Source organism: Calonectris borealis, chromosome 21 (genome assembly GCF_964195595.1).
Source record: "Calonectris borealis chromosome 21, bCalBor7.hap1.2, whole genome shotgun sequence".
Lineage (NCBI taxonomy): Eukaryota > Metazoa > Chordata > Aves > Procellariiformes > Procellariidae > Calonectris > Calonectris borealis.
In genome coordinates this window covers 12594030-12619945 of record NC_134332.1, presented here as the reverse complement: position 1 = coordinate 12619945, position 25916 = coordinate 12594030, and the positions used below count along the sequence as shown (strand labels likewise).

The 25916-nt window shown below is 43.5% G+C and overlaps 1 protein-coding gene across 3 annotated transcripts in view; it reads right to left on the bottom strand.

The window, feature by feature from the left end:
* LMX1B (LIM homeobox transcription factor 1 beta) overlaps positions 1 to 25916 on the bottom strand; it is a 103775-nt gene that overhangs the window by 6275 nt on the left and 71584 nt on the right. For all 3 annotated transcript variants that reach the window (XM_075170920.1, XM_075170921.1, XM_075170922.1), the window contains exon 3: positions 2072 to 2304. In XM_075170920.1, coding sequence (XP_075027021.1) covers positions 2072 to 2304 — 233 coding nt within the window. The remainder of the gene's footprint in view (positions 1 to 2071; positions 2305 to 25916) is intronic.

The window sequence follows — 25916 nt, the reverse complement described above, 5'->3', positions numbered from 1 at the left end:
GGAGGATCCCCATGCCCATCGCTGCAGTGTGGGGACAGCCCCGCACACGCAGCTTTTCAAAGGGGGGTTGCCTGGACACAGACAGGTGGACAGCGGGATGCTGACGTTGGCGATGAGAGAATGACATGCTGAAGGGCAAGTAGGAAACTCACATGCCTCAGGCAGATCACAAAGAGCCCAAACCCTGCGACATGAGATTTACACAGCAGAGCACTCAAGGTGCTGCAAATACAGTATGGCAATAAATAACATGCTGCTCCAAGAAAGGCCCCGGTCCCGCACATCCTGCCGAGTCAGCAGTGACCTTTGTCTTGCAGCATTCCCGACACGAAAATATAAATTTCAGCAACGTGGAGAATATGGCTCTCAGATTAGAGATTAAGGATAATTACTGCTCCTAGCTAAATTGGAATAATGCATTTTCCCATAAACCAGAGACAAACATTCATGTCATTTGTACACTTAATGGAATGGTAATTGTTGATTTTCTTAGACATTTTCTTGGGAAACAAGTGTGCAATTATGATGGCTGGCAGCAGTTTGTGTACATGCTGTCTCTAGTCTTGGGATCAGCCAGGGCACACCGGCAGCAGAAAGTTTCCAGTCTCCTTGAGTGCATATGGCACAGGAAGGAGGCATCCCGTCTCTCCTGGAACTGCCTGTGAGCCTAAAAGCCACTGCTAGATCCCCTGGGTTTTGGACTAGAGAACCACTGTGTGAACTATTTGTCCTGTGGAGTACTGTGTTTCCAGCCCTGGACAGACAGCAAGCGGCTTTTGCTCACTCTCTTTTAAAACCTTCCCTAGGAAATGGGTGGAGGAAAGGAAGTATCTGTCTCTCCATCACCGTGAACAACTCAGGGAAGACACCCATCAGCTGCTACCAGTGTGAGGGCTCCACTGTCTTCTTCAGGAGAAGGCAAAAGCTCTGGTCACAGTACGGTGACCCTCTGCCTTAATTCCCAGGCTCAACAGTGCAGACTCTTGCAATGATACTGTTCAAACCCCAGGTTTCTTTGAAGAGAGATCACACTGCAGATTAGTAGTAGTGCATTTTAGTAAGATATCGAGCCTGTCGTCCCTTGATCCTAACAGTTTGTACTCATCAGGAACAGCACAGGACCTCAAGGACACCCTTGGAAATCTGTAACAGGCAAACTTTGCATGTCTCACTTCTGTACTATATGTAGTATACAAACCATAGTGGAGCTATCCTTGGGACAACACATAGATGATCTCCTAGGTTGACACCAGAATGGGGCTCAGACACAAAATAGCAGGTAGGCAACAGAGATGAAACTAGAGCCTTAGTAGCACAGAAGAGACATACTGCCAAGGAGAAGCATGGATGGAAGTCAGGAGAGCCAAGCATTGTACCTGGCCTCAAAGCATTCAGAGAGAGACTCCCCTAAACTCCTCATTCAAGTTCCTGCTTTTTATTTTTCTTGTTGTGTGAGCCCCCTTGCCTGCCTTAATGGGAGTGGATACGCAGGCAGCCTTGCCAAGCGGGCAGCTGCCCTGGCTTCCTGCACTGCACATGCTATTGCTGCAGCACAAATCCACTTCTCGGCTTCTTTCAGATTCTCCTCAGTACTTCTGTGTGGTACTTGTAGTTTTTCTTAAAGCTACCATTTGTGATTGGCAGAGAGAATACTCTTGAAAATCTTATTACTACTTCGCCCATTTTCCTAGCTCAGTGCTGAAAGTGTGCCTGCAGAAGATCCCCTGAAAAATATGTTAAGTGGATGGAAGAATGCCTATGGAAAACAGCACACTTTGAATGAGGCCTCAGGTAACTGAAGTCAGTCTGATTCACATTTTGTGATCTTACAGAAAAATACCTTGATGAAAACAAAAAGGTTTTGTCCTTTACTAAGCAGCAAGTTAAGGAAGGGCGTCAAGTTAGGGAGAACAGACTGCAAGTAAGGATTTTTTTAGTTGTGCCTGCTAATTTGCATGGGTGGCATGTGCATATAGATAAAGTGGATGTGTAAATGGATATACTTTTTTATAAGAAAGCTCTACAAACCCTTGTGGCTTTTCCAGTTGGAGCAGGTGTGGGAAAAGCTCACCTGAATCTGAGTCGTCTGGGCTGACCGAGCTCAACAAGTCTTTCTCTTTTTCATAGTCACTTTTGCAGAGCAACTGCCCTTCCTTAAGAACAAATTCGTCCCCTTTCCTCAGCTGTCGTTCGCAAACGCAGCAGCAGAAGCAGCTTAAGTGGTAAACACACTCCAGGGCTCTCATCACGAATTCTGTTGGGGCGATCTTTTCCATGCAGCCACTGCACTTAGCAGCAAACAGCCTGTAAGAAAGAGAGGCAGTAAAGTCAAAGGGAATGTCAAATCATACACTGCATGAATTTAAATACAGCAAATTCTTTAATTTAACTACAGATCAGTTTGGCTCATGCTTTTGCACACTGGGAGACTTGCATCCTTAGTCTTGGAAACATCACAGGCATGCAATTTATTCAAATCTCAATCCCTTTGGTCTAGAGATTCCCAAATCACCTTTGCTGGATAAAAAAAACAGTAAGATTTGTCCTTATCTTACTGTTTTGTTCCTCTTCAAAAAGAGAAGCAAAAAGGAGCTCTCAGAGTTTGGATAACTTGTTCAAAACCGAATTTATTTTAATTCACCTTTTAGAGGAAGGGCCAATTCATGCTTTGCTTTGTGGCTTTAAGTGGTGTCAGCACTTAAACCCTATTCTGAATAGGTTTCATGGCTTTCCATTTTTGGTATTGTCTGTCTCTGAGGAGGCTGATAAATGAACACAGAAAGAAGCATGAAAACTTAGTGCTATTGCTGAGGAGAAGACGACACACACACATGCAATCACACACATGCAATTGATAAAGAGAGGAGTGAAATAACACGGCTTTTCTTTGGATGTTGAGTTATTCCAGAACAACCTGTCTCTGAAGGGAGTACTGTGCATTTTAAATGGTGTGAAACATCCTTTGGCAGAGATAGGCAGTGATACAATCTGCTAAATTACCACTATAATCATAGGCTCTAGAATATACACTGTATTCCAGACTAGTTCTTATTAAACCTTTATAAACCCCCTCTTTCATCCATCATTAATTTTCTAAGATAAAGTTAGAATGATTTAGATTAATTTTATTTTGCTTTTCTAATGGCAACTGGGAATCTCCCTAAGTGAGCTTTTAGGAAGAGGGCTGCTTCAAATAAAGATGAATAGCTAAGTTATGTCCCTGTATCACACAGTGGGCTTGGTGATTTGAAATTCAGTGTCTTTTATGGCAATACATCAAAGTGCAAGGTGCATTAATATTTACATTTTGGCAATGAAATTAACACAACTGCACCCATGTGTTCACAGGAAAAAAGGAGATTCCACCTTTTAGGACGGGGTACGCTGATTATTTTTTTCATCCTCAAAATTATCCCCTTTTTTATAGAAGGCAATTATCTTTGATTTTAGAAGGCACAGGCTGTGGTAGTTACTGATGCCTCCAAAGCCTCCATTTTGTCTAAGCTGAGAAGTACAGCAAAATGGCAGTCACTAGCTCCTCAGCAAAATGATGGAGTCACAAAATGGGCAGGAGGAAAAACAAAATGTAAATACATTTGCATATGGCATCCAAAGAAAGGCTGAGTGCCCAAGAACTTGTGGGTTTTCCCCATCTGTATCTTTCGATCTAATAAAAGAGTTCTACACTATTAACCTTGCTGGCTCAGTGCGTACCTTTGCACGACCACAGCCACAAGCTAACAGATGTCCAGTGTACAAGCCGCGTGCAGTGGACTGAGTGGCTCTTTTTTGGGTACATAATGAATTAAATCTTTTAAAGGCAAACCGATGCCACACAGGACCCACAGCCGCTGCTAGTAAATAGGCCATCTTATTTCGTGCTATTGGGTTTGTCTGCAAGGTTTTTCTTCTGTTAGATGCAAACTTCAACAGAAAGAGAGAAATATGGTTTTATGTTCTGACTAGTGAACATCACAAAAATATGACAATGCTTTAGCTGGCAAATTCCTAAGCAGGAAATATTTTTATCTGTACACAATAACATATCTGAAAGGATTGAAACACAAAGGGAAAAAAAGAGCAAACAGATTTTAAGCACTTTAAAAAATTGTTTCTATTTAACTACTTAAACCTATTTGACTCAGTTTAATTAAGCATGTATCTTTTGTCTGAAGACTGTTGTTATGATGGAGCACACTTAAAGACTCCGAAGATTAGCAAATCTGGTGTGAAGGCATCTGGCTCCCCTAACTGGCATCGGTTCATTTATACCACTGTGACAGTTAACCTGTGTACGCTTCAGTGAAATTCAATCGATGGCTATCAGGAGGGATGGGACTGACCCTACGTGTGGTACCAGTTCTGACGGCTGCAGATGTAACAGCCAGACCGGGAAATGCGGCTGCTCTTGCTGTTTCTGCAGCCTCCAGGTTCCTGGCTTCGTTTGCATTTCAAATCAGTGCTGCTGGGCTGAGAAATATTAAAACATTGAAAACTCCAGAAAGTGGCCACGATCCTGCCACTACAGGCACCGCGATCTGTCTGAAAACCTTTGCAGTGCTGCTGTGATAACGATGATAAAACCCCAGCAGTGTGGTCATGCTGTTAATAAAAATAACGCTGAGTGCTCAGTGTATTTCGCACTGAGGTTTTCCTCAGAAAGGGCTAACGTAGGATGCCTGCTCCACCGGCTCGCTTCGCAGGCAGATCACAGAGCGTAAGGACTTCTCTCTCTTTGCAAGAGGGACTGGCAGAGGTGCTGGCTGCAGCAGACCGCGCAGTAGGTCCTGCTGAGCCGAGCCATCCCCGCGGCCGGCCGGCCCAACTGCGCGCAGCTCCGCGCAGGCAGCGCGGAGCGGGAACGACCAGGCAGCCGCAGGCAGCCGCAGGCAGCGTCCCACCTCCCCACCCCAGCGAGGAGAGAACGGGGAGCCTTCCCTGGGAGGGGGCTGGCGCCGGGGCGGCAGCGGGAGCCGGTGCGCTATCCGGGCCCGCCAGGAGCGGCCCTGGCGCCGCGGTGAGCGGCCATCGCCATAGGGAAGGCCGGACCGCCTCCAGTTCTCTTCCCAGCAAAACACAAAATGTGCCACCGTCCAGTGACAGTGAAAACACAACTGTAATACGCTTTACAAATAATTTTAAGTAGGAAAGCATATCCCACCCCCCATTTCTTCTAACTGGGACATAAAAATAACCTACTTTCTTCTTAGCCTTGTGCTATGGAGTGCATTGTTTAGCTGAGTAGCACCTTCGCTGTCATACTGCTTTACTGAGTGTTTCGGTTTTTCTTCTTTTTGTTCAAAATAAAAGATGTCTAACACATAAATAGAAAATATTTTGTGTTATTTATTGGCAATTGACTATTGCCAGAAAGATGGTTCTTTCGCACAATGTTTCCAAAGGCAGTCTTTTAATTATAACGAATTACATTGTCGTCAATGTGGTATTAACTCATTCAAATTAACATTAAATTGGCCTGACAATACTGCATGGACTTCATATCTTTAATTTGTCCGTCGTCAACATAAGAAAATTCCATACTCTGTACTCAGATACTCTCTGCACTATAACATGCACTTACACAAATACACATGCACATACTGCACTGGGTTGGATTTAACTCGGAGATTATAAAACCTTCATTAAATCTATCTTATAAAGTGTTTATAAGTATTTTTTCAGCTTCCAGAGAGTAACCCAAGGTTACGTACTTTTTTTGCACAAGGCAATCTCACAACAGGAAACTAATCTTGACAAATGACCAGACTTTGATATCTGTGATCTAAAACACTGCTCATTAGACTGTTCATTTTATAAATGAATGGTAATAAACCTGTTGAGAAGTGTAGGATAGCAGGAATACTTTACAGATCACCCCTTTACAGGTTTCAATCAAAGCCATAAATTTGAAGGGGAGCATGCAGATATTCTGTGCTGAGACAAAGACTGTCCCACGCCAACCACGTTTAAAGAAATATTTCTTTTGCTTTCTATACATTTTACAAATAATTTGCATAACTCTGACTTTTTACCCCCATGGCTGATTATCTCCAGCTCTCAAGTTAATGTCAAACCTCAAAATCCTTGGACTTGTTAAAGTATGTGGAGAGTGGAAATCAAATGCCTTTATTAGAAGCCCCAGGAAATCTCCGACTCCTAAGCACAACGAAAACATTCCAAAGAAAATTGTTCAAAGAGGACAAAGGAGAAAAGCAGAACAAGAAAACCTTGTTTTGAATCAACGATTGCAAGAGTTTTATAAATAAATTCTGTTGCCTGGACAATTTTGAAAGACAACTCAATAGGTTTAGGAGTTTTTATGTGTGTTTGCCTCTATGCCTGAAACACTTGGGGGATTCAGCTGAGCTAAAGCTTGGAACAATGGCCTGTCTGTCCATCTGAGTATTTGTAATAATCACTGTGAAGCAACTTTACAGTACTAGATAGTCAAAAAATCTTCACCAGCTAAAACTGGGTGAACTTAAATTAATTTTGCATATATGTTAGGGGCAATGAAAATGCTAAGACATGTGGTCCTGTCTTTAAACAGTAGATGAAAATGTTCACCAGCGGAAGAGGCCATAAAGATTTTATTTGTTAGGATATCCCTGTGAAGTCAGGCTGAATCAGTAAGCCTTAGAAACAACCACAGTTACATGATCCATCGTGCCTTCCTGCATGGGCACAACCATCTGGTGTTTAATACGTACTACAGATTTATTATCTCTCGCGTAGTTATCTTGCAGTAAGTTTGACCCTGCTATGCTCCTGAGAATCACGGTTCTGATGTTTACTCTTCTGATGTCCTGACAACCCACCCTTTACCTTTCTATTGCTCACCCAGGTCCTTAATTTCCTCCCGTCTGTGGGCAAATAGATTTTAATTGTTTTATTATAACTAATTTAATCTGTGCTGAGAGATCTCCATGTGCAGTGTGAAATTTGCTGTTCATATTAAGTGTGGTTCAAGAGGTTTGTTATACAGGACAGAGGTACAAAAATAGACTAATTCAGTCAGGTTGTTTATTTACTGGACCTCTGCCATGAAGCAGTAAATAGGAAGTTATTAAGCCGTGTTTGATATATGCAAGAGGACAGATGCTGCTGTCTACCTATCAGAGATGTTAAATCATTTCCCTTTCCTGTTATTCTGACATTATGTGTTGCAAGAAACCACAGCAGATACCTGGCTTTTCTTTATTTAATAAATATGCAAAGATGATGGTCACAAGCTTTTGTAAATATTGTAGGTATAGTCTCTAGCTCTGATGCTTTTCTTTCTGATAATAGTCTGTATATGACATCCCTATCGTGCCTATATAGCCAGCTGGGAGTTCACTTGGCACTCATATAGTACAAATTACATTAGAGCCAAAGTAAAATATATTATGCTTTTCACACAACTGAGTTTTATTTAGAGAAGAAATTAAATTACTAATGAATGACATCTGTTACTTGTTCTTTGGGAGAAATTTTGGAACTTCCGTCTTCTTTAGATGACATAGAATGGGGAAAACACTATGCATGGGGTTTTTTTCCAGCATAGGAACATTTTTGTTAGTATCTTACAGCTTATGGGTGCTTATAAAAAAGAGAAACTGTTGCTTGGTTACACTGAATTCTGAACATTCAAAACATCTCAAATGCACTAAAGCAAAACAGAAATATTATAATTTTATTATTTGAAAAAAAAGAAACCCCTAAAAAAAGAAACAATCCATTTAAAATATTTTCCCTGCAGAAAAATAATTACATAGTTTATTAAAGCCAATTTGAGAGCTGAAACTTCAGTAAAAGAAAGCTAATTCCCTTTCATCGAGTAGTAATAAAACATGCGCAAAAATTAAAAGTTTCTAGGAAAAAAATGTAATATTTAGAGAGAAACTAAAACAGAGAAACCTTTTTCTTTTTCAGGGAGAACTGAAGAAAATATTTATTAACCCTCTATCCATAGGTGCTGTAGTAAGAACACCAGCTACTGGTGAAACCTTGCGTTTCAAGCTGTGCTTCACAATCTGGATTGGATTCGCAAATTAAAATGTAGCATATCTTGGTACTGAGTTACTTTTTCTTCCCGTGAACATTTTACCTGTATTTTCATAAGTGCTGTGCTGCCATGCAAAGGCAACCTAATGGATAAAATAATGATAGAGATCACATGTTATCGCATGCTAAGTGAAATCTTGTTCTGAAGCTGGTGGGAATTTGACCATGGACATTATCAGAGCCAAAGGCTCACGTAACCGCTCTGTCCACCAAAGACGGGCCCACCAAACAAGCTCACATAACTGCTCTGTCCACCAAAGATGGGCCCGAGGCAGCATCACGATGGCTTGTGTCACAACCATATCCACAGAAATATTACCCTTCGTTTGAGTTCCTTCCCATTGGAATAAGAGGAAAAGTCCCATTTGCCTTGATAGGAGCAGGATTTGGTTCATTTTTAGACTCTGCTTCCCATCAGCGGCAGGGACAGCGGTGTTGTGCGTACCTCTGTGCCACATGGCAGTCCCAGCTGGACCACCATCGCTGGCCTCTGCTGCAACAGAAATGACAACTGCCAAAAAGTCTCCTGCCCTGTGTTAATTTTCTGTCTTTACATAGTTTAAACAAAGGAAAAAAGTCATCTGTGGACAGTGAGCTGACATGCCTTCTTGAGCAGGATCCTTGCAGCCGCTCCACCAGGCCAGTGGAGGAGGGGCCAGTCCAGAGGGACCTTCGTACAGACCAGCCATTCCCAGCTCCCTCCCAACACGCCAAGACGGGTCTCGGCTGCCGCCTGCTCTGATGGGGCGGGTGTTTGGCAGGGGAATGGACTGGGACAGCCATCCCCTCACGTGGTGACAGGTGACTGCTTGTTACCCTCTCGAGAGGTCCTCAGGCCACCGGGCACAGGACTCTCCAGGCACCTGTACCCAACCCCAGCTCCTGCAGCTGAGGCATCTCAAAATCCCTTCTGCGGGCGGGCCCAGCATTCGCTGACCACGCCAAAGCTCTGTGCACTGGCGGTTTTGGGGTCGGAACCACGATGCTGAGAGAAATGGAAAAGATCCAGCGAATGGATTCACTAAAATGCATAAAGACACACAGAATTCAAAGCAACCATCCTAATGTAACTTGCTCAAGTGGGGCCAGAATGACCTAAAAAGTTACATCTTCCTTAACTATAAAGTAAAACATAAAATGTAAAGTGCAGAGGAATTTCTCGCTTCAAGCAGAATGTGACAGAATGGATTCTTCTCCTTGCTTAATTTTCATCCCCTAATTGACCACTTTGTTCAACTGTCTTCCATCACTGCCATGCAGTTCTATTTTATAGCATTTTTCCTTACAACACTTTGATGGAAAAATTTATGAAGAATCAAATTATTGCTGTTAGAAGGGAATTAAAACAATTTTTCATTTACAAAGTCACTGATATTGCTCTACTGTGCTCCACCTTGGGAATCCAATTGCTCTTCTCAGCTACTCCCATTCCTCTTTATAGCACGGCAATTGCACTGTACAGATTATGGCTGCAATTTTCTCCTAATCTGTTCTGTAGAATAGAAACTGTTATAAAAGTTAAGGGCGCCAATTGAATTGATAAAGCCAGGGCTGCAATTAAGAAGCCTAATGGATTAACAAAATATGATGACTTTGTTAGAATTATATTTTTAGGCAGTGCAAACATTTGGGAAATAATGTTATTTTTGTCTACGAGTTTAAAAAAGGCTAAATGGGCTTCTGCTGTTGTGCTTTTTGTATTGCTTCAAATTATACTGAAGTGCTATAAAAGCATAGTACGTGTTTGGGAGTTTACTTCTGCTGCAACTCTGCTGAGCGAGGTCATTACCGAAAACCAACATGTTTTTCATTTTTCTTCCTTTGGATTTTTATTCAGTTATTTACACATATTAAACTAAATCCATCTTTATTTCCTACCTGCACAACCTCACTGATTTCCAGTGGGCGAAATGGCTCACGCTTTCCGTGGAGAGGGGGCCTTATTTCATAGCCCAGCTCTGTGTGAGGACTGCCTGTCTCCAGCGTGCTGCGTATTCACTAGTCTGATGAGACATCTTATCCTTCTTGTTCACTAAGTGGCATACTGAATTTACAGTTGCCTTTGAATTTACATCGCCAACAACACAGGGAAATTCTTCTAATATAATTTTTATATGAAAATTCACCCTAAAGGCCCTATAAGCAGGAAAATTGTACTGTTGGTGATTCACTGCCCAAGCCTTCACTTTTACAGAAAAAAAATAATCGTGTGTCAAAGCAATTCAAATGTAATTTCTAAGTTATTTCTTGGCTGGCAAGAATGACTTAGGGAAAGAATTTACACGGGGCCTTTCCTCTCAACTAAGAACATTAAGAGGAAGAAACGTTATTTGCCAGTATAAAACAAAATAACTTCCTGTGCCTGCTGCACTGATGCTGTACAAAAGCTTGCGCCCAAACCCATCAGCACAGCCAATTTAGCAACTGATTTGCAAGGGAAAGATACCTTAGTCCTGTGGTGTTAATGTCTTTACAGTGGGGGGTCTATTGCCAGCTTCTCCAAACTCATCAACACAATCTATTATTAATACCCAGAAAGGCTTTATAGTATCTTTATAGCACAAGGCAATGAAAGCTCTGTGGTGTAATCTGTTATCTATATTGCAAAAACATGTGAAATAAAACAAAACATAGACACTTCATAAACAAAATGTTTCATCTGTTACATCTCTCTGCCTCTCCTATATATAAAGCAGTAGGGTGCAGGAAAGGCATTCAGCGAGATTTGCTGTTAGATGTGGGACTGGCTTCTTTTTAAATTTTATTTGTAATGTGACAAACTAAACTGAATGAAAATTTCTGCTTCATTCACTGAGATGAAAATGTTCGGACCTTTGCAAAATTAGGCTGCATTTGATCTGTAGAGCAAAGGGTTTTAGGAGCAAAATACAGCATCAAAAAACCTAAAGGTAAGCTCTTTATGATACAGCAATCTGCGGCTCAACACAACGTAAGGACGCAACTTGGTGGGGTGAGGAGGGAGGCGCAGTCTCCGCTCCCGCGGTGGCTGAGCACAGCATCCAGGCAGAGGCAGGACCAGGTACTTATGTCAGGGGCATTGCCATGGTAAGAGCAGAAGAATTTGTCTCCAGTAAACAGGAGCAAAACCAAGTGCCCACTGGCATTTTCCTAGAGGCAGTTATTTCTTTGGAAAGCATTCAAGAACAGAATTTGAGCAGAGTTGGATCTTTTCTTCTGTTATTGATCTACATGTCAATATTTTATATAAAAAGCCCAGAATTACCCTACACTTAGTCCCTAGGAACAGATACAACTAGAAATATCATTTAACAGCAAATAAGTAAACAGTTTAAACACAGTTTAAAACCCAAGAAGATTTTGTTTTGAATAAACAGATTGTGGCAAAGGCGGAACTAAGAAGGGGCTATGGAGAAAGTTTTGTATACTTGATGCATATATGTTTGCAATACAGTAAGAACCAAAAAAAGCCCTCAACACAGGCCTGTGTCTTATTTCCCAGATGCCCTTTTATTTTCTTTGCCTGTTGAAAATAAATTGTGCTTTTGTAGTGTTTCTCTTTTCAGTCCGACTGTCAGCTATTATTTTTCTATTTCCTCTTTTTGTCACTTTGCATTATTTTTGGTGCTGTAATTCCCATTTGTTCCCACTCCTATCTTCCTGTCTCTCATTGTTCCATTTTTTAATCCCCAGTTTTACTCTTCTTCGGCTCTTTTTTGGCCCATTCTCAGTAGGGTTTGAGAGAATACCCAGGCGTGACTCCCTGCTATAGCAACCACACCTCCCCAGGAAAGCCACAACAATCTCTTCGGGAGGAGGAAAGTCTTTCACAAGCTGGCAGCAAAAGTAAATCCTTCTTCAAGGAACAAGAAGGATTAGCAAAGAGCAGTGGGCTGCAGACTTAACCCTACCCCTCATTTCTTTAGAGCACCAGTCGCTCAGAACCCTGCTGTGATGTACAATTAAACAGAACCCCAAAAAATCCTGAATGACACAAGAGCCGGATTGTGTAAAGGTTTAATTCCACTTTAATACCTTTCCAAGTTCAGAACTCAAAGATAGCAATTTAACCCAAGAATCCCCATCTGAGCATGAAAAGTTGCTGTTTGTCTTACAAAAGTCCCCGCTATATTCTGCTCTAAATCATGCTTTATTAGCCTGACCTTTAACGGACGAAAATTTTTTTCCCCCAATCATCTCACATAGTTCCTCTTTACTGTCCTTTTTTCACAAACCTTGTTCTTCTGATAAGACAGAAGAGTCTTAACAGGGGTAACAAAGCTTTGGGAGAAACTCTGTAAAAAGGATCACTGAAAAAGGAAAAGGAACACTAAAAATAAACCAAACCCAAACACTTGGGCAACTAAAGGCGTGTCCTGCAACGTCTAGGAATGATAATTTATTCTTGTAATGTGGAGTCACTCTTATTAACATCATGACAATTACTTATTATTAATATTATGATGGAAAATAAATAGCTCTCTTAATACAGGCTTTTTTGAAGACTCCAAACATCTGATTCATCTTTTTTACGTTAATGAACAGACATCTGATTCATCTTTTTTACGTTAATGAACAGACTAGCCTAGTTATTCTAGTACGGATGATTACTATAGCTGCTCTATAAACTGAGTTTTTAGATTAACACGGAACTACCAAAATCTCCTAGCTTCTGTAAAGAATGGTTGATAGACTCCTAAAGACTTAGCTATCAGCATCTGTGTTTGTATTCAGGCTTTGGTAAACTAGACTCTAAACCCATACAAAAAGATTTATCAATAAGCAAGGCTCTATAGCATGCCCAGACCCTCCTTTTGCCTGGAACATTAGCACAGGTTTTAAATTATTCCAGCAGTTAAACATATATCACACAGGACACTTCCACATGTGTGAAAATGAAATCCCATTCGACACCAACAACATTATTAGGCATGCAAAGAGGATTATTCCCTTAAGCTCACAAGACTGAAAGGTTTGTCTAAACATTTTATTAACTTTTTCAGAATTTTTTTTTAATTAAATGAAAACCTGTAAGTAGGTCAAAGCTGGAAAATACTACTTAACTTTTGGTTATGTGTATGTATATATATTATATACACACACACACATACACGCATACAGAGAGAAAAAATAGAGATGCCTGTTAGAGAGAAAGCGTACAAAATCCCCACCACATCATATCAGTACGGCATTCTTTTCTTTTGGCGAGAAAATTTGTACAGCTTGGAATTGTTCTATAAAAGCACAGAAATATCCCACAGTATTCCTGAGGGTTCCATAAATGTTTCCAAAAACTAAGTGCTTTGTTGAATATCTGGCTGAAAAAAAATCCGGCTCTGACTGTACTGTCCTTTCTACAAAGTTGACAAAGCACTTTTCTTTTTTTTGTACAGACTATTTGCTGAAATAGAATGAAGTTTGCTCACCAGTAACTCTGAGGTTCTTAAGATTATCTGCTAAAGATAAATAAAGGAGGAGAAGCTGTGTCAAATAAGTGAAATGAAGAACTCCTCTGACACCAGCAGGAACAGGATTGGGTTCTCATTCACAGGTAAGACGACTTTGAAAACGCTTAGCTCCATTGAGAGTTCGGACCTAAATCTCTTTTCCACCACTTCCTCACAGAGTCCCCAGCTTTGACATTCAAGTGTTGTTAGCAGTGTCTCAATTTGTTGTTGGAAGGAAAATGATTCCTTTTTTGGATCTCACATCAACACATGTCACAATTCACAAAACCGCTTGCACTGGAAATTTTGCGAACACCATAGGCGACACTCCAGCACATGCTTGTCTGTGCTACCTGCTGGCCGCGATGGACACGTCAGATGGTCACCTAAGGGGCACGGCTGATCTGCACATTTCTCTTGTTCTCATTTCACTGACAATAGGCATTAAAATATTCAAGATTTGCTTCTAGCACTGCACCAAGCAGGCAGGAAATGTAGGAGCTTGGGTGTACAAGTTAATGAAATATGGTTGGGTGAACATAAGCTCTTCATTTAGACAATAACAGTTACTGCTGCAGTTTCTTTGTACCCGCTTTATGAAAGTCATAAACTCTCCAAAGAAAAGCATGAGCTATTTTACCCTGATGGTCTTTGACTCTCTCTCACTACCTGCTGGCGCAGTTAGAAAGTATGAACTGCCTTTGAACAGATTAGGACCAAGTTAAAGTGTGACAACATCTTAAGCTTTCTCCACATGTTGCCAGTGATTTCCAACTAAAGATGTTACCCTCATCACTTCTGCCACAATGATAAGAATCTATAGCCCACTCACTTGAGGAGAGAAAAGCGGTTTAGCTGGAAGTATAAAGTACTCTGACTTGCTAAGCTGAGTGCCTGGCTGTCCCAACCTAGCTGAATTTTTCCTCTACAAAGCACAAAATCCTTATCATCAGGGACTTAAGCTGCTTTTTATTTTGAGACAAAAAGAATACTGTTTATTGGCATCCAACTCAAACCAGCTGTAAACAGTTGCTTTGATGAAGAAGCAGCTACAACTTCAGTATGCCCGAAGGCACATACCCACTAAGTGTCAATCATTAAAGGAAGAATGTAAGGTGTATACAGGGTCAAAAGAAGGCCAAGGGACATTTAAGACCTCAGGGATCCTGGATAGTCCGGTTTGCCTTTAGAACCAAAAGAGGATTTTAAGCTATTCTGCTGTATGACCTTTATCTCGAGGGGCAGCTCTGTGGCTAGGCTCAGCCCTGAGTTTACCCACAGGAACAGCAGACGTGCAGTGTTAGGTTTTCTCGCCAATGTGACTGTGGAAGCAACATGGTGAGCTTTGATTTGACAGAGCCTAACAGCTCCAGAATGCTGCACCTCGTGACAAACTCAGGATCCACTCTGACAGCAGAAGTCCTGCTGGTGTCTACAGATATTTGAGTCACAGATGTGCAGGGCACTCTAAGTAATTTTAATTCTTGTATTCAGCCTTCTCGTAACTTATTTCTTTCATCAAGAATCACTTGACTGGCTGCAGCAACTATTTGAGTTAGAGACGCCCCACCAACCATTTTGGTGTGAGAAGTATAAAGTTGTTACAGAATTAAAGATGGAATGGCAGGAAGATAACAAATTTAATTAAAAATAAGTTTGAGAACCAACAGCAATAGCTCTGTCATGAAACATGTCTCTATAGTTATAAATCCTCCTGTAATCAGATACTTACCCCCAAACCTCAGGACAGGAGTCTTGAGAGTGCCTAGGCAATTCACAGATTCTGTTTGGAAAAGAGTCGCTCTTGGATGTGGACTTGGAAGGGGTTCATAGTCATCATAAGAAAGCAAAATAGTCCCATTTTTGTCATGCTGTTCACTCTGAAAGTGCCAACTCTCTTCTGTTTCCTGGAGTGGGCTAGTCCAGTTACTACTGCCACCAGAATCAGATTAGGTCTCAAGCGAATAAATGCACAAATGGTGTGGGCTTCTTACATATCCCTGGTTTTTCACATTACACTTCAATGTCTTTATTTGGAGAGCAGTACCTCCTAAACACTTTCTAAACACAAAGAAAATATACAAATCCTGGCCCCAGAAATGCAAATTTATGACAGAAATGGTCGTGGTTTGAGAGGTGAAATGGCTCAGTTGTTGATGGGCCCCTGATTTCTCAGTTGCAAAGTTCAACACAAGTGGGAAAAAAATGCCCACTTCTTACAGATTCCCCATAATGAAGTTCACACTGTCTCCGTTCACACCATTCCCTGATACAGACAAATAAAAAAGGCTAATTGAGGGGGCAGTAAATAGGTATCATGCTGCCTGACACTGGGGCTAGCTTTGGGTGCTGGCACGGCCTTCCTCACGCCCTGTGCACAGAGCGAGCCGCGGGCATGGAGGCTCCTACAGGACCCCACCTCGTGGTGGCAGCAGCTGAGGTGGCTGCTCCAGGCGTCCTCCCAGCCGTGCCCTGCAGACCGCCATCCCCCAGCAGCGACAGCAATACCCATCTGATGCACAGCCACCTTCCTGGCCCCGCGCATTAACGCAACCTCACAGCAGTGGCATTTACCCAAAAAATGCTGGTCTGAAACACGCAGCAACGCAGAGTGGAAATGCATTCACTGCTCTCCAGGACTCAGGGAACTGGCACTCCCCAGTGACAGCCAGCGTGCAGAGAGGGGACACGGTGCCCGCAGCCCCACCACTGGCTTCAGGGTAGCCAGGGGTGAGCCTCACACACCTCGTGTTGCTGTCTAGGAGTCAGCTGCGTAATTCCAACGTACGTGGAATTAAATACTGAGGCCAACCTGAGGCCCCCTTCATGGAAGACTCCCTCTTACACTCCCAAGGACCGTTTTATAACATTTAAGTAGAAAGAGCCAGTTCTCTGCCACCCCATCCCCAGTCCAATACTGAAACTATCTGTAAACCTGTGTCACGTTTCAGGCTCAACCACCTCAGCAAGGCACCATGTACAAGAAGCACATCCCATTCCAGCAGGGAATAAAGGACTGAAGAAATGTGCAGATGAGGCTGAGGAAGGGCATAAGAGAGCATCACCGACAGAAGTGACGCCTGAGGAGGGATCTGCAGAGTAAAGACAGCCCTGGGGGTTGGTCTCCTGCAGGACTCCAAACCTGGGGGAACTCTGGAGCATGGACAAATCCAGCACACCCGGCACTGTGGCGGGGCATAGCTGGGACAGACAGCGCTTCAGGCAGTTGGTGCCTCACTTCTGCATCCCTGCAACATGCTCCAACTCCCCTGATGTGGCTCCATTTGCAGCCCTGCTTGTCTTGTGTGGCTGCCTGCAGCCTCCCAGCGCTCACGCAACTCCTCCCTGCGGGAGCTACGTAAACATTTGCAGCCTGCACAGTTGTAAGAGGCCCAGCCCATGGCCCACATCTGCACGCATGCCAGTCTCACGGCCAAGACTTGGCTCCCATAGCCAAGAAACACAGAGGCCCCAGGCCAGTCCTAAGCTCCACTGCCGGTCTCCTGCGGGTGGAAGGAAAGCAGAGCGCCTGTTCTGTGGCGTGCTGGAGAGAACAGGCTTTTTAAAGACCAGACGCATGGATGCAGATGTTCCCTTGTCATGGGAGCAAAGACACTCTGGGGAAGCTTGGCCACTTGTGCCTAGAACTTTGTGCTGCAGACTGACACAGACCCTTACAGAGGTTAAACGCCAGCTGCTCTGGGCAGCCCATGAAGGTGGGCTGGCATCAGCTGCTGGCCCTCCGGCCACCTTTCCTCCTCATCGGACCCTCTGCCTCGTGGACACTGACGTCTGACAGTTGCTCCAGGCTTCCTCCCACTCCCCATCCCTGGCACAGCAAGAGAGTCCTCCCAAAAGGAGCAGCAGTACAAAAGGTTTCAGCACTGAACAGCAGTGCTGGTCATTGGGTCGTGGAGTTTACGCTCCTTTAGAAGACCGGAGCGACTGTTTCAGCGTGAATTCAAATGCTAAGTTAACTTAGCTACTAGGTGGGCCAGGCTAACCAGATCTCTAATGAGCTGGAATAGCTACATATTTTATAGGAAAGTGTTATTTCTGTAGAAGGCCCTGGTGCCACCAGAGATGTGGCTCCTCCAGGCACAGGCTCAGCACCTCCTCCTCCTCCCATGGCTGGGAAGATACACACCAGTTTTACCAGTTCCTCTGGCAGATGCAGGGTGCATCTCCCTGCCCACATCCTCACAGATACCACAGATACCCTTGTTTTGGGGATTCGGTTCAAAATTGCTGCCCGGGCTTGGAAACCTCTCCTGGCCTCTTGGCAACCTCACAGCCTCTCCCTGTCCCTGGCCATATCTGTACCCACAGCACCATCCTCCCACTGCCCACTCACATGGCCAAACCCAGAGCCAGGCTTTCCTGCTGCCGCTGCTGCTGCTCTCCCCCACCCTTTCACAGACCGCATCCACAGAAACATCTCCAGCCCTTGCTGCGCTGGTACCTGCCTGGCGTTCAGCTTCTGAACATCTATTCAATGCAGCTGCTCCTCCCAGGTACACCTCACACTGCTGGAATTGCACGTACTATTTTGTGCTTGCATGATAGGCAAAAGACAGTAGAAAGTTTGTGGCGCTGTTAGATTACACAACATTACATACATAGTATAAAAAAATAAGTCTTCGCAATTTATTCTGATAAGAAATTTTCCTGCATTAAACCTCATAAAATCTTTTTTAAAAGAGACAGTAGTTCATCTTTATTGTCACATTGATATCTTTATAAACTTACTCTAGTGATCTATAGGAAAAGCAAACCAGACAGCTCTGTATTTATGGGCATGTTTAAAAAGCCTCTTATATTTAACAACTGCATTTAGCTGCGTTAACTGCAAGTTGCAGTAATAAAGGCTCTGCACACTTCGACGCTAAATTAAAAAAAGTTCTGCTGTTCAATAATACATAGATGCTGTTTTTTTCATTACTCTTTAATATCATTTCCATTTAGTTTATAAATAATTGTAGCTAGCTAATGAAACGAAATAAAACCTGCCTCCAACCCATTCCCTAGAGCAAACTAACCTCCTCTTTTTAAAGCTTCTTAATCACCGCCCAGTTCTTACAAAATTAGCATAGTAATGGGCTTTAAATTGAGCCTCTTTGTTTTTTAATTAAGCTCCCAGCAGGTAAAAATAAAACAGATTATTGAAGAATATGCCAACACTAATAGCCTGAAACTCTTTTGACAATTAAAAAGATCCCATGTTAACCCTTTTGAGGAATCCTGCATGCTAATTAGTCACTCTGAGGCCCAAATCCATCAATATTCCATCTAGACACCTTGTAAAGTTGAGATGGTGAAACTGATCTCCGTCAATACCCACTATCATTTCCAACAGGAAGGTGAGGCACAAACTCTCGGTGGCAGCAGGACTGTGCGGGATGGCAGTTATGGACCCACAAGCCATCGCCTTGTAGGCGCTAACACAGCGGTTTGTGCTGGACACGTGTGGGGCAGCACCCAGAGAGCCTGGGCTCGGGAAGCCGTCGGACGATGCATGCTGTGATGCCATCCGCTGGAGTCCCATGGCTGGCTGGGCTTGCTGACTCGCAACAGTGGGGCAGGGAAGAGCTGTGTGGTGGCCGCGGGCGAGGGGAGGACGGCACAGGCATCGCTGGAGCTGCTCCTTGCAGCGGCGGCTGCCCTGCGCTGGCCGGTGCCCACTGTGCCCGCAGCCTGGGCAAGGCCGCAGCCCCGGGGTCCGCACCGGCAGCGTCCCAGCCCCCGGGCCTCTGCTTCAAGCTCCTGGCTCCCTTACAGCTCGCTCCGGTGCTCAGACAAAGAGCCCCTCTCTCACTCTTAACTCCAGTGCTCACTGTTTGGTGATGCCTCCTTGGAGTCTCTGCTGCATTTTGTACAAAAAAATTAACTGGATGCCAGAGGTAGCAGCCCTAGTCGGCATTTCAACCCGAGGCTTATTTGAAGTGTCTGCCTAGCAGCGCGGGTGCCCCAAACATGCCGGAGACACAACTACTCTTTTTTGCTTAGCAACATGAAACTGCCCCAGAGGCAAAGGTAAACCTTAAGCAGAACAAGGGGGTTAAGAAAGAGCAATGTCGAAGCCATGTCATGGACAGCAGCAGTTCTCTGGGAAAATTTACTAGATATTGCTGGCAGCCTAGAAATAGGAATAGCATTGAGTTTCACTGGTAGTTCTCTGGTAGTTCACTGGTAGTCAAATATTTGGAAACCCCTTTCCGAGTCCCACACTTTATTTTCAGTGTCTGATTCAAGCATCAGTGTGTGAAGTGCTGGCTGCACTCTGCTCGCACCCAGCCAGGACTATTAATCCCTCGCTTTTGGGAGTGCTGTGTCCATCCCCAGAAATGAAATCAACAACATAAAAAAACCATTCATTTCCAAGAACACTGATCACTCTGCATCCTTCAGAGACTCACAATAAATGGTACCAAATGCTCCTGTGTACTCGGTAAAACCCTGTCAAGTCTTAGGCAGCTGCAGTAACTACTGTCAGTTGCTGCTTTATATTACACCTTATACCACGAGGGTCACAGTGATGGAATTAGGGGCCAACAAAGAACGTGATCACATTTAAGGGCAGACTCTAGCCATGAATATATGCTGCCTTCTTTCACTGAAGCATTTGGGAGCCTGTGACATGTCCTAACGTTTCATTTTCAAAGATAAATGGCATTTCTTGTGTCTCTCAAAGATGATTTGGAGAAAGAAGGTGCACTTTGCTTATAATGGAATATAAATTCATTAGGCAAAGACCTTCATTTACCCTCTGCGCAGGGACAAGCATTACAAACTTCATTGGGCATCTTTGGACTGTGCCCTTTCACAAATAAATATCATCAGCAGAATCATTCAAAACAACGTAAATCCACCATAACTGAATTAACTTCCCCTGAACTACCCTGGAGTAGATCACATATAATTTATATAAGAACTAGAGAGGCCGGACTGCCAGATCCTGCAAGAAGATCACTTAGAGTTTCTTAGATGGGATCCTCAGTCCCACAACCCCTCTCCTCATTGCCTCTGCTGGGCCTGATGGAGAGACAGCTTATGTGTACAGAAACGCTAATTCCTTCTGGGACCATTTCAATTATGGGGACCTCTCCAGGAATATATTTTCTTTAAAGCAAAGAGCCGCAACGTTGAGAATAAGCTTGCAACATTTTCAGCACATCTGGTTGAGAACAGCTGGAGAGGCAATATTCAGTACAAACTTCTTTATCCTTGTGCTTGACGTTTGTCAGCTATTGGTGGGGCTCCAGGGGGGCTGGAGAAGAGAGCAGCAACTCGTGAGTGAGGCGTTTCTCAAGTTCCCGCAGAACTGACTTTAGAGAATGCAGAATCCACTGCAGCAAATAACTGAACTCCAACCATTTCATACTGAAAACTTCCCACCAGACTGAGGGTAACAATTCCCTATGCCTACAAGATTTATACTACAGATGTCAAGCTGGAAAGCGTGCATACATACGTTTTGCATTACATACCTTGTGCCATGTCACATTAAACAACCTATTCTATGAAACTGTGCTAGCATAACCATTTTGGAGACATGCGTTCATCCCAACGCATCTCAAGAACATAGAAATACAAGAAGAGCTCAGCACAATGGTGCATTTAAAAATACTTCTGCCTTTTTTGACAGTTTTTACCAGGCGCAGAGACATTCCTTACTATATGAATAATCCCGCTCCCACCACAGAATCAGTCAAAATGTAAGAAACTTTTTCCCATGTCTAATCCTGATTGGTTTTCAGCTGCGGCTGCAGATGGAACTACAATGAACCTACTAACTTTTGCTCTGTGTGCACAGGCTGTTATCTCCACCAGCGTCTGACCTTTTGCAAATGTGATCCAAGGTGACCTTTTACTATTATTGCAGCAGTAAAGCAGTTTTTCAAGGAATTCTCACTGGAGCATGTTTTACATTAGTAGTTGGTATGCATCAGAAAATCTAACTTTTCTGCTGTATAGGGTTTATTAACACAGCTATCTCTACAGAGGTGTACAATTTTATATGAACCTTATATGAAACTAGTATTATTATCGCCAAGCCACTATCAAGCAGCACCTTTCAATGGGCAATGCAGCTGTCCAAACAGTGCCTGTTGTACCTGGGCGGCATATAGGCACTTGTTTACTCTCTTCCAGCAGAATACACAGAGGTAATTCTTCTGGATTTCATCACTGTCCCTTGTTTTATGCTTTATATTCAACCTCTCAGGAAATCAGAGAAAGGTATTATTTCCTAACAAAAATATCTGTCATCTGATCAGGGCTAGCAGCTTCAACCTCCCCTCCACCCCCCAAATGAGTGCTTTTGTTTAATGTCTCCTTGGCAGGAGTGTGTTTTATACTGGCAAAGTGTAATACGGTTTCTTTTGGATAAAGAATATCCAACCATTGCTTGTTGAAAGTTCACACCATCCTTTATCTCATAACGAAGCTGGACTTACTGGTTGCTCAATAGAAAAAAAATTAATAAAAGGCTAACACATGGATTTTTTGTTTGAAAATTAGACTCTCAACAGATCAAAATGTCAGTCCAGAACTAACTCTGCTGACCTAGGCAAGGGGCTCTCAAATAACTTGGAAGCACATTCAGAAGTTACCAAACCCAAATAATAACATGAAAAGAACGGTCTTTTAAGAGTTCAGGTATTGGGAAAAACGTATGTGCAAAAGACCAAGATCAGAAATGGGACAGCAATGCCACACACTTCAATTTTTCACCACACCGTCATTCCTGCATCCATCTGGTTCACTAAAAAAATTGCACAGCCTTGTCCATGCTAATCCACATATTCAAAAATGGGCATAGAATTTATTTCTTCATGGCGCACTTTTTTAATTATTTCCAGATGGCACCTGTGAAGCCTTGTGGGACCCCAGAAGTCCTCGCAGAGCTTCGCTTCACTCCCGCTCCACCAACCACTGTGGGCTGCCAGTGACAAAAACTGTTTCACCCACCACTTGGGGACAATCGTATTTTCCAGGGGCCCGGGGGGGGGGCTTTGAAGAGCAGTTTCCAGGCGTGTGCCTGCTGCAGCCGTCAGGCACTGCTGCATACAGCTAGCAGGTGGGAGGGATCCTACACCTTTAGCAACTCGTCATGTTTTCTTACCAAGAAATAAATGAAACTTGACAGCAGCAAGGAAACAGATAGGTCAGGGCTGGCTTTGAGCTGGCTGCATTTGTTCCTGCTGGTCTTCTCCAGAGAGCTCTGCGTACTGCCACTGGTTCTCCCCTCATCTGGAGAGTGGCACCTTTAATGCCTCTGAGCGGGTTGTGATCTAGTACATCTGCTGTTCTGGCCCATGCATCATCTGTGCTCAACAAGGGAGGGAGATAACACTCAGAGAAAGGCTTATAAATTTCTGGTGGGGATGACCCCAGCATTCCCAGTGTAAGAGCCACCTGTGCGTAGACAGACACAAAAAACAGTGAAGATGACACAAAAAGCAGTGAAGATCAGATAGGGACCTGGGAAGAGACAGTTGTCACCTTGTGAGGGACTGAGGTGGGGCTATGCAAGAAAACAGTTATTGGCAACTTAGAGATTATCTGAGGACAACTGATGATCTAAAGATCCCTGAGCATTTACTTTGTTCGAAGAGAGAGCAGCTACCGATGGCATTGCTTCCTGCTTTGAATGCCTTAACCTGTTGAGGGACTCTCCCTTCCAGCTCCTCATCTTGAGGACGTTTCACAGTAAGACACAGGCATTTCCAAGGAACATTTGTATTTCCTAAAAAAGTGCAAATTCTTTGGCTAGGAAGACATTGTGTTACAGTTGTATGCTATGAAATCCTTTGTTTGCCAATGCAAACGACTACATTTTACCATTGACTAAATCTATGAGCTTTAATGAAATCCGTGGCTTTCATATGAGTAAATCGATATAATCAAAGAAATTTGGCATGAAAATGCTAAGAACAAACCCAATTGGCCACTCTTCCACACTCTTTGAGACACATATCTAAAGGAGATGACAGACCTGTTGAACCACTAGAGTTGCAATCTCATTTGGAAAATATACATGCATTTTTATTTCCAACTTCTATCAGAACTGGGAGAATGACTGTCCAGGTTTGGTAGTTAATAGCACGGCAGAAATCAGCATTTTCCCAACACAAGGCTCTGGAAAGAAGTTGAAATACCAAGACTGTGTGCAATAGTCACCTGTTCAGGAACTTCTGGGTTGGTCAAGAAAAGTTCATGCCCCTTTGTGAAAAAGTACAGGATGAACAGATTAACAGGGCGCCTTTCCAAACGAGCCCTTACTGACAAACATTACTGAATTTAGGAGAAGAATATCATTAAAGCTACCAACGATCCCATCAGCAATCATACATACAGAGAAGTCTTGAGATGACACTGGCAGAAAACATAAAACAAAAAGGGGAGTACCTGATTCAGATATCATGAAGATGCAAGCAGCTCAGTGCAAGTCTGCATTTGCACTCTAAAGGTGGTGCACACCAGATAACAATCTGCCTTCAGTTTCTATCAGTTGTCAGTTCATGAGAAATTAGTAAAAGCTCTCGTCGGTAACTTTCAACAAAAGCCCTAGCCTTTCTTGATAAGGCTCTGCTCCTGATTTTGTTATATCAACTTATAGTAAAGACTATAGGATTAACCTATAAATGCAAAAAGATGCAAAGCAATTAGAGTGGTTTCTGTAGTAACACAGGGATGCAGAAGTGAATCTCGCACAGCTGATGGTGTTCTGCGTCCTGGCATTAATATGTGCTCTGGAGCAGGAGAATGGCCCCAGTGCCGAATGGCGCAGCCTTTACGTATAGGAAAACTGGAACGTTTCTGCCATGCTATGTTTACACTGCACCAAGAAAGGGGAGATCACAAAGCAGAGGAAAAAAGTATGTGGGTTGGTTTTGGGAGGTTTTTGTTTGTTTGTTTGGCAGGGGTTGTGTGTTTTTCTTCTGTTTTGCCCCTTTGTGAGACTGCAGAGACTTGATGTGCTGCTGTTCTGTTCATTTGTACCGAAATGATGCCCTTACTGTCGATATTTGTTGAAGGGAGGTAGATAGAAAGAGGGAAGGGGATCGGTTCTAGTTTTCTGTGTCAGAGAACACCAACACAGATGAGATACTGCAGGAGAACCCTTCAGAGTGCCCTGCTGAGGGTGATGATAGCTGACATTAAAGTCAAACTGCATGGAGAGAGAGAGCACCTATACAGCAGTGGCTTACACTCCCACATTAGGAAGGGGCAGGGTCTCAGCCTAGAAATATTAAGAGGGAATAAATAGGAAAGTGAAATTTTGGTCAGTTCAGGAGGAGAAACAAGAGACAGACCTTTGTATTGTATCAAATATTATGTTACCTGTATAGGTTTCATACATATTCATAGTGTTTAATTGCACACTTTTGCAGACTGCACAGATCTATAAACTTTGAGGTATTTATGTGTGTATGCATATCTAAATTGCAATGCACTTTCTGAGCCCTGTGATGGTAACTGCAGAGAACCTCCACTGCAGGGAGCTCCCAGGCCCGCAGCGCGCTGCAAAACCTCAGGCCATTCTGCAGTGGTGCCCACGGGCTCATCAGGGCAGGCTGCTCTGCAAGTCTGTTGTTAGTGAGCAGGGATCATCCTAGTCCTGCACCTCTGTCATTAATTGCTCACAGAAGATGTTTTTTTACTGCCCTTTATTTAAGGATCACCTACCACACCCCAGGCAGGCACAAGGGTAAAGGTGTGACTTGTCAAATTTCTGCTGTTTAACTCTATTCAGAAGAAATCTTTAACTCCTTATCGCCACATCATACTTTCTCATCCCACCATTGTGTCCCCTCTCGTTTTCCTTTCTGGCTGTGCTCCACCCCATAAGGCACTGTGCCGCTAGTGCAGTATTTGCCTCTTGTTCACTGCATGCTCTTTGCCTTTGCCTGGCTTTTCCATGTATGCTGTAAGTTCTTCATGACAGCAACTCGCTGCCTTCCTGTGCTGTACGGTACCAAGCCCAGCAAGCTAGGATCACTTTTGTAACAGCCGCGACTAACAGTACTGATCTAACCCAGCAGTGAGTATGGGAACACCAAGGCTGAGGAAGCAGGACTGCTGCCCATGTGTTTCAGAGCAGCGCCCAGAGCTGGGGAAGGGCTGGAGGAGCAGCTCTGCAGGAGCCTGCCCGACTGGCTTCCCGGTGCACAGGGGCCAGCTTCACTTCTCCCACTGATCCGCAGGTGTGCCCCGCTAACAGTTACACAGAGAGCAGGGTTATGGCTCCTATATTTTTCTTGCTTATTATATAAGCTGACTTTGGTCATCAGCTGCCAAATGGCAGAAACAGAATGGGATAAATGTACATGGAGCTGAACACCAAGCCCAGAAGTGTCATTTAGCCCTGTGGTTTCTTTTGCTCTCACGCACGCTTCAGTATTTGACATTTCACAGAATGTATCGGTCAAAACTATCACC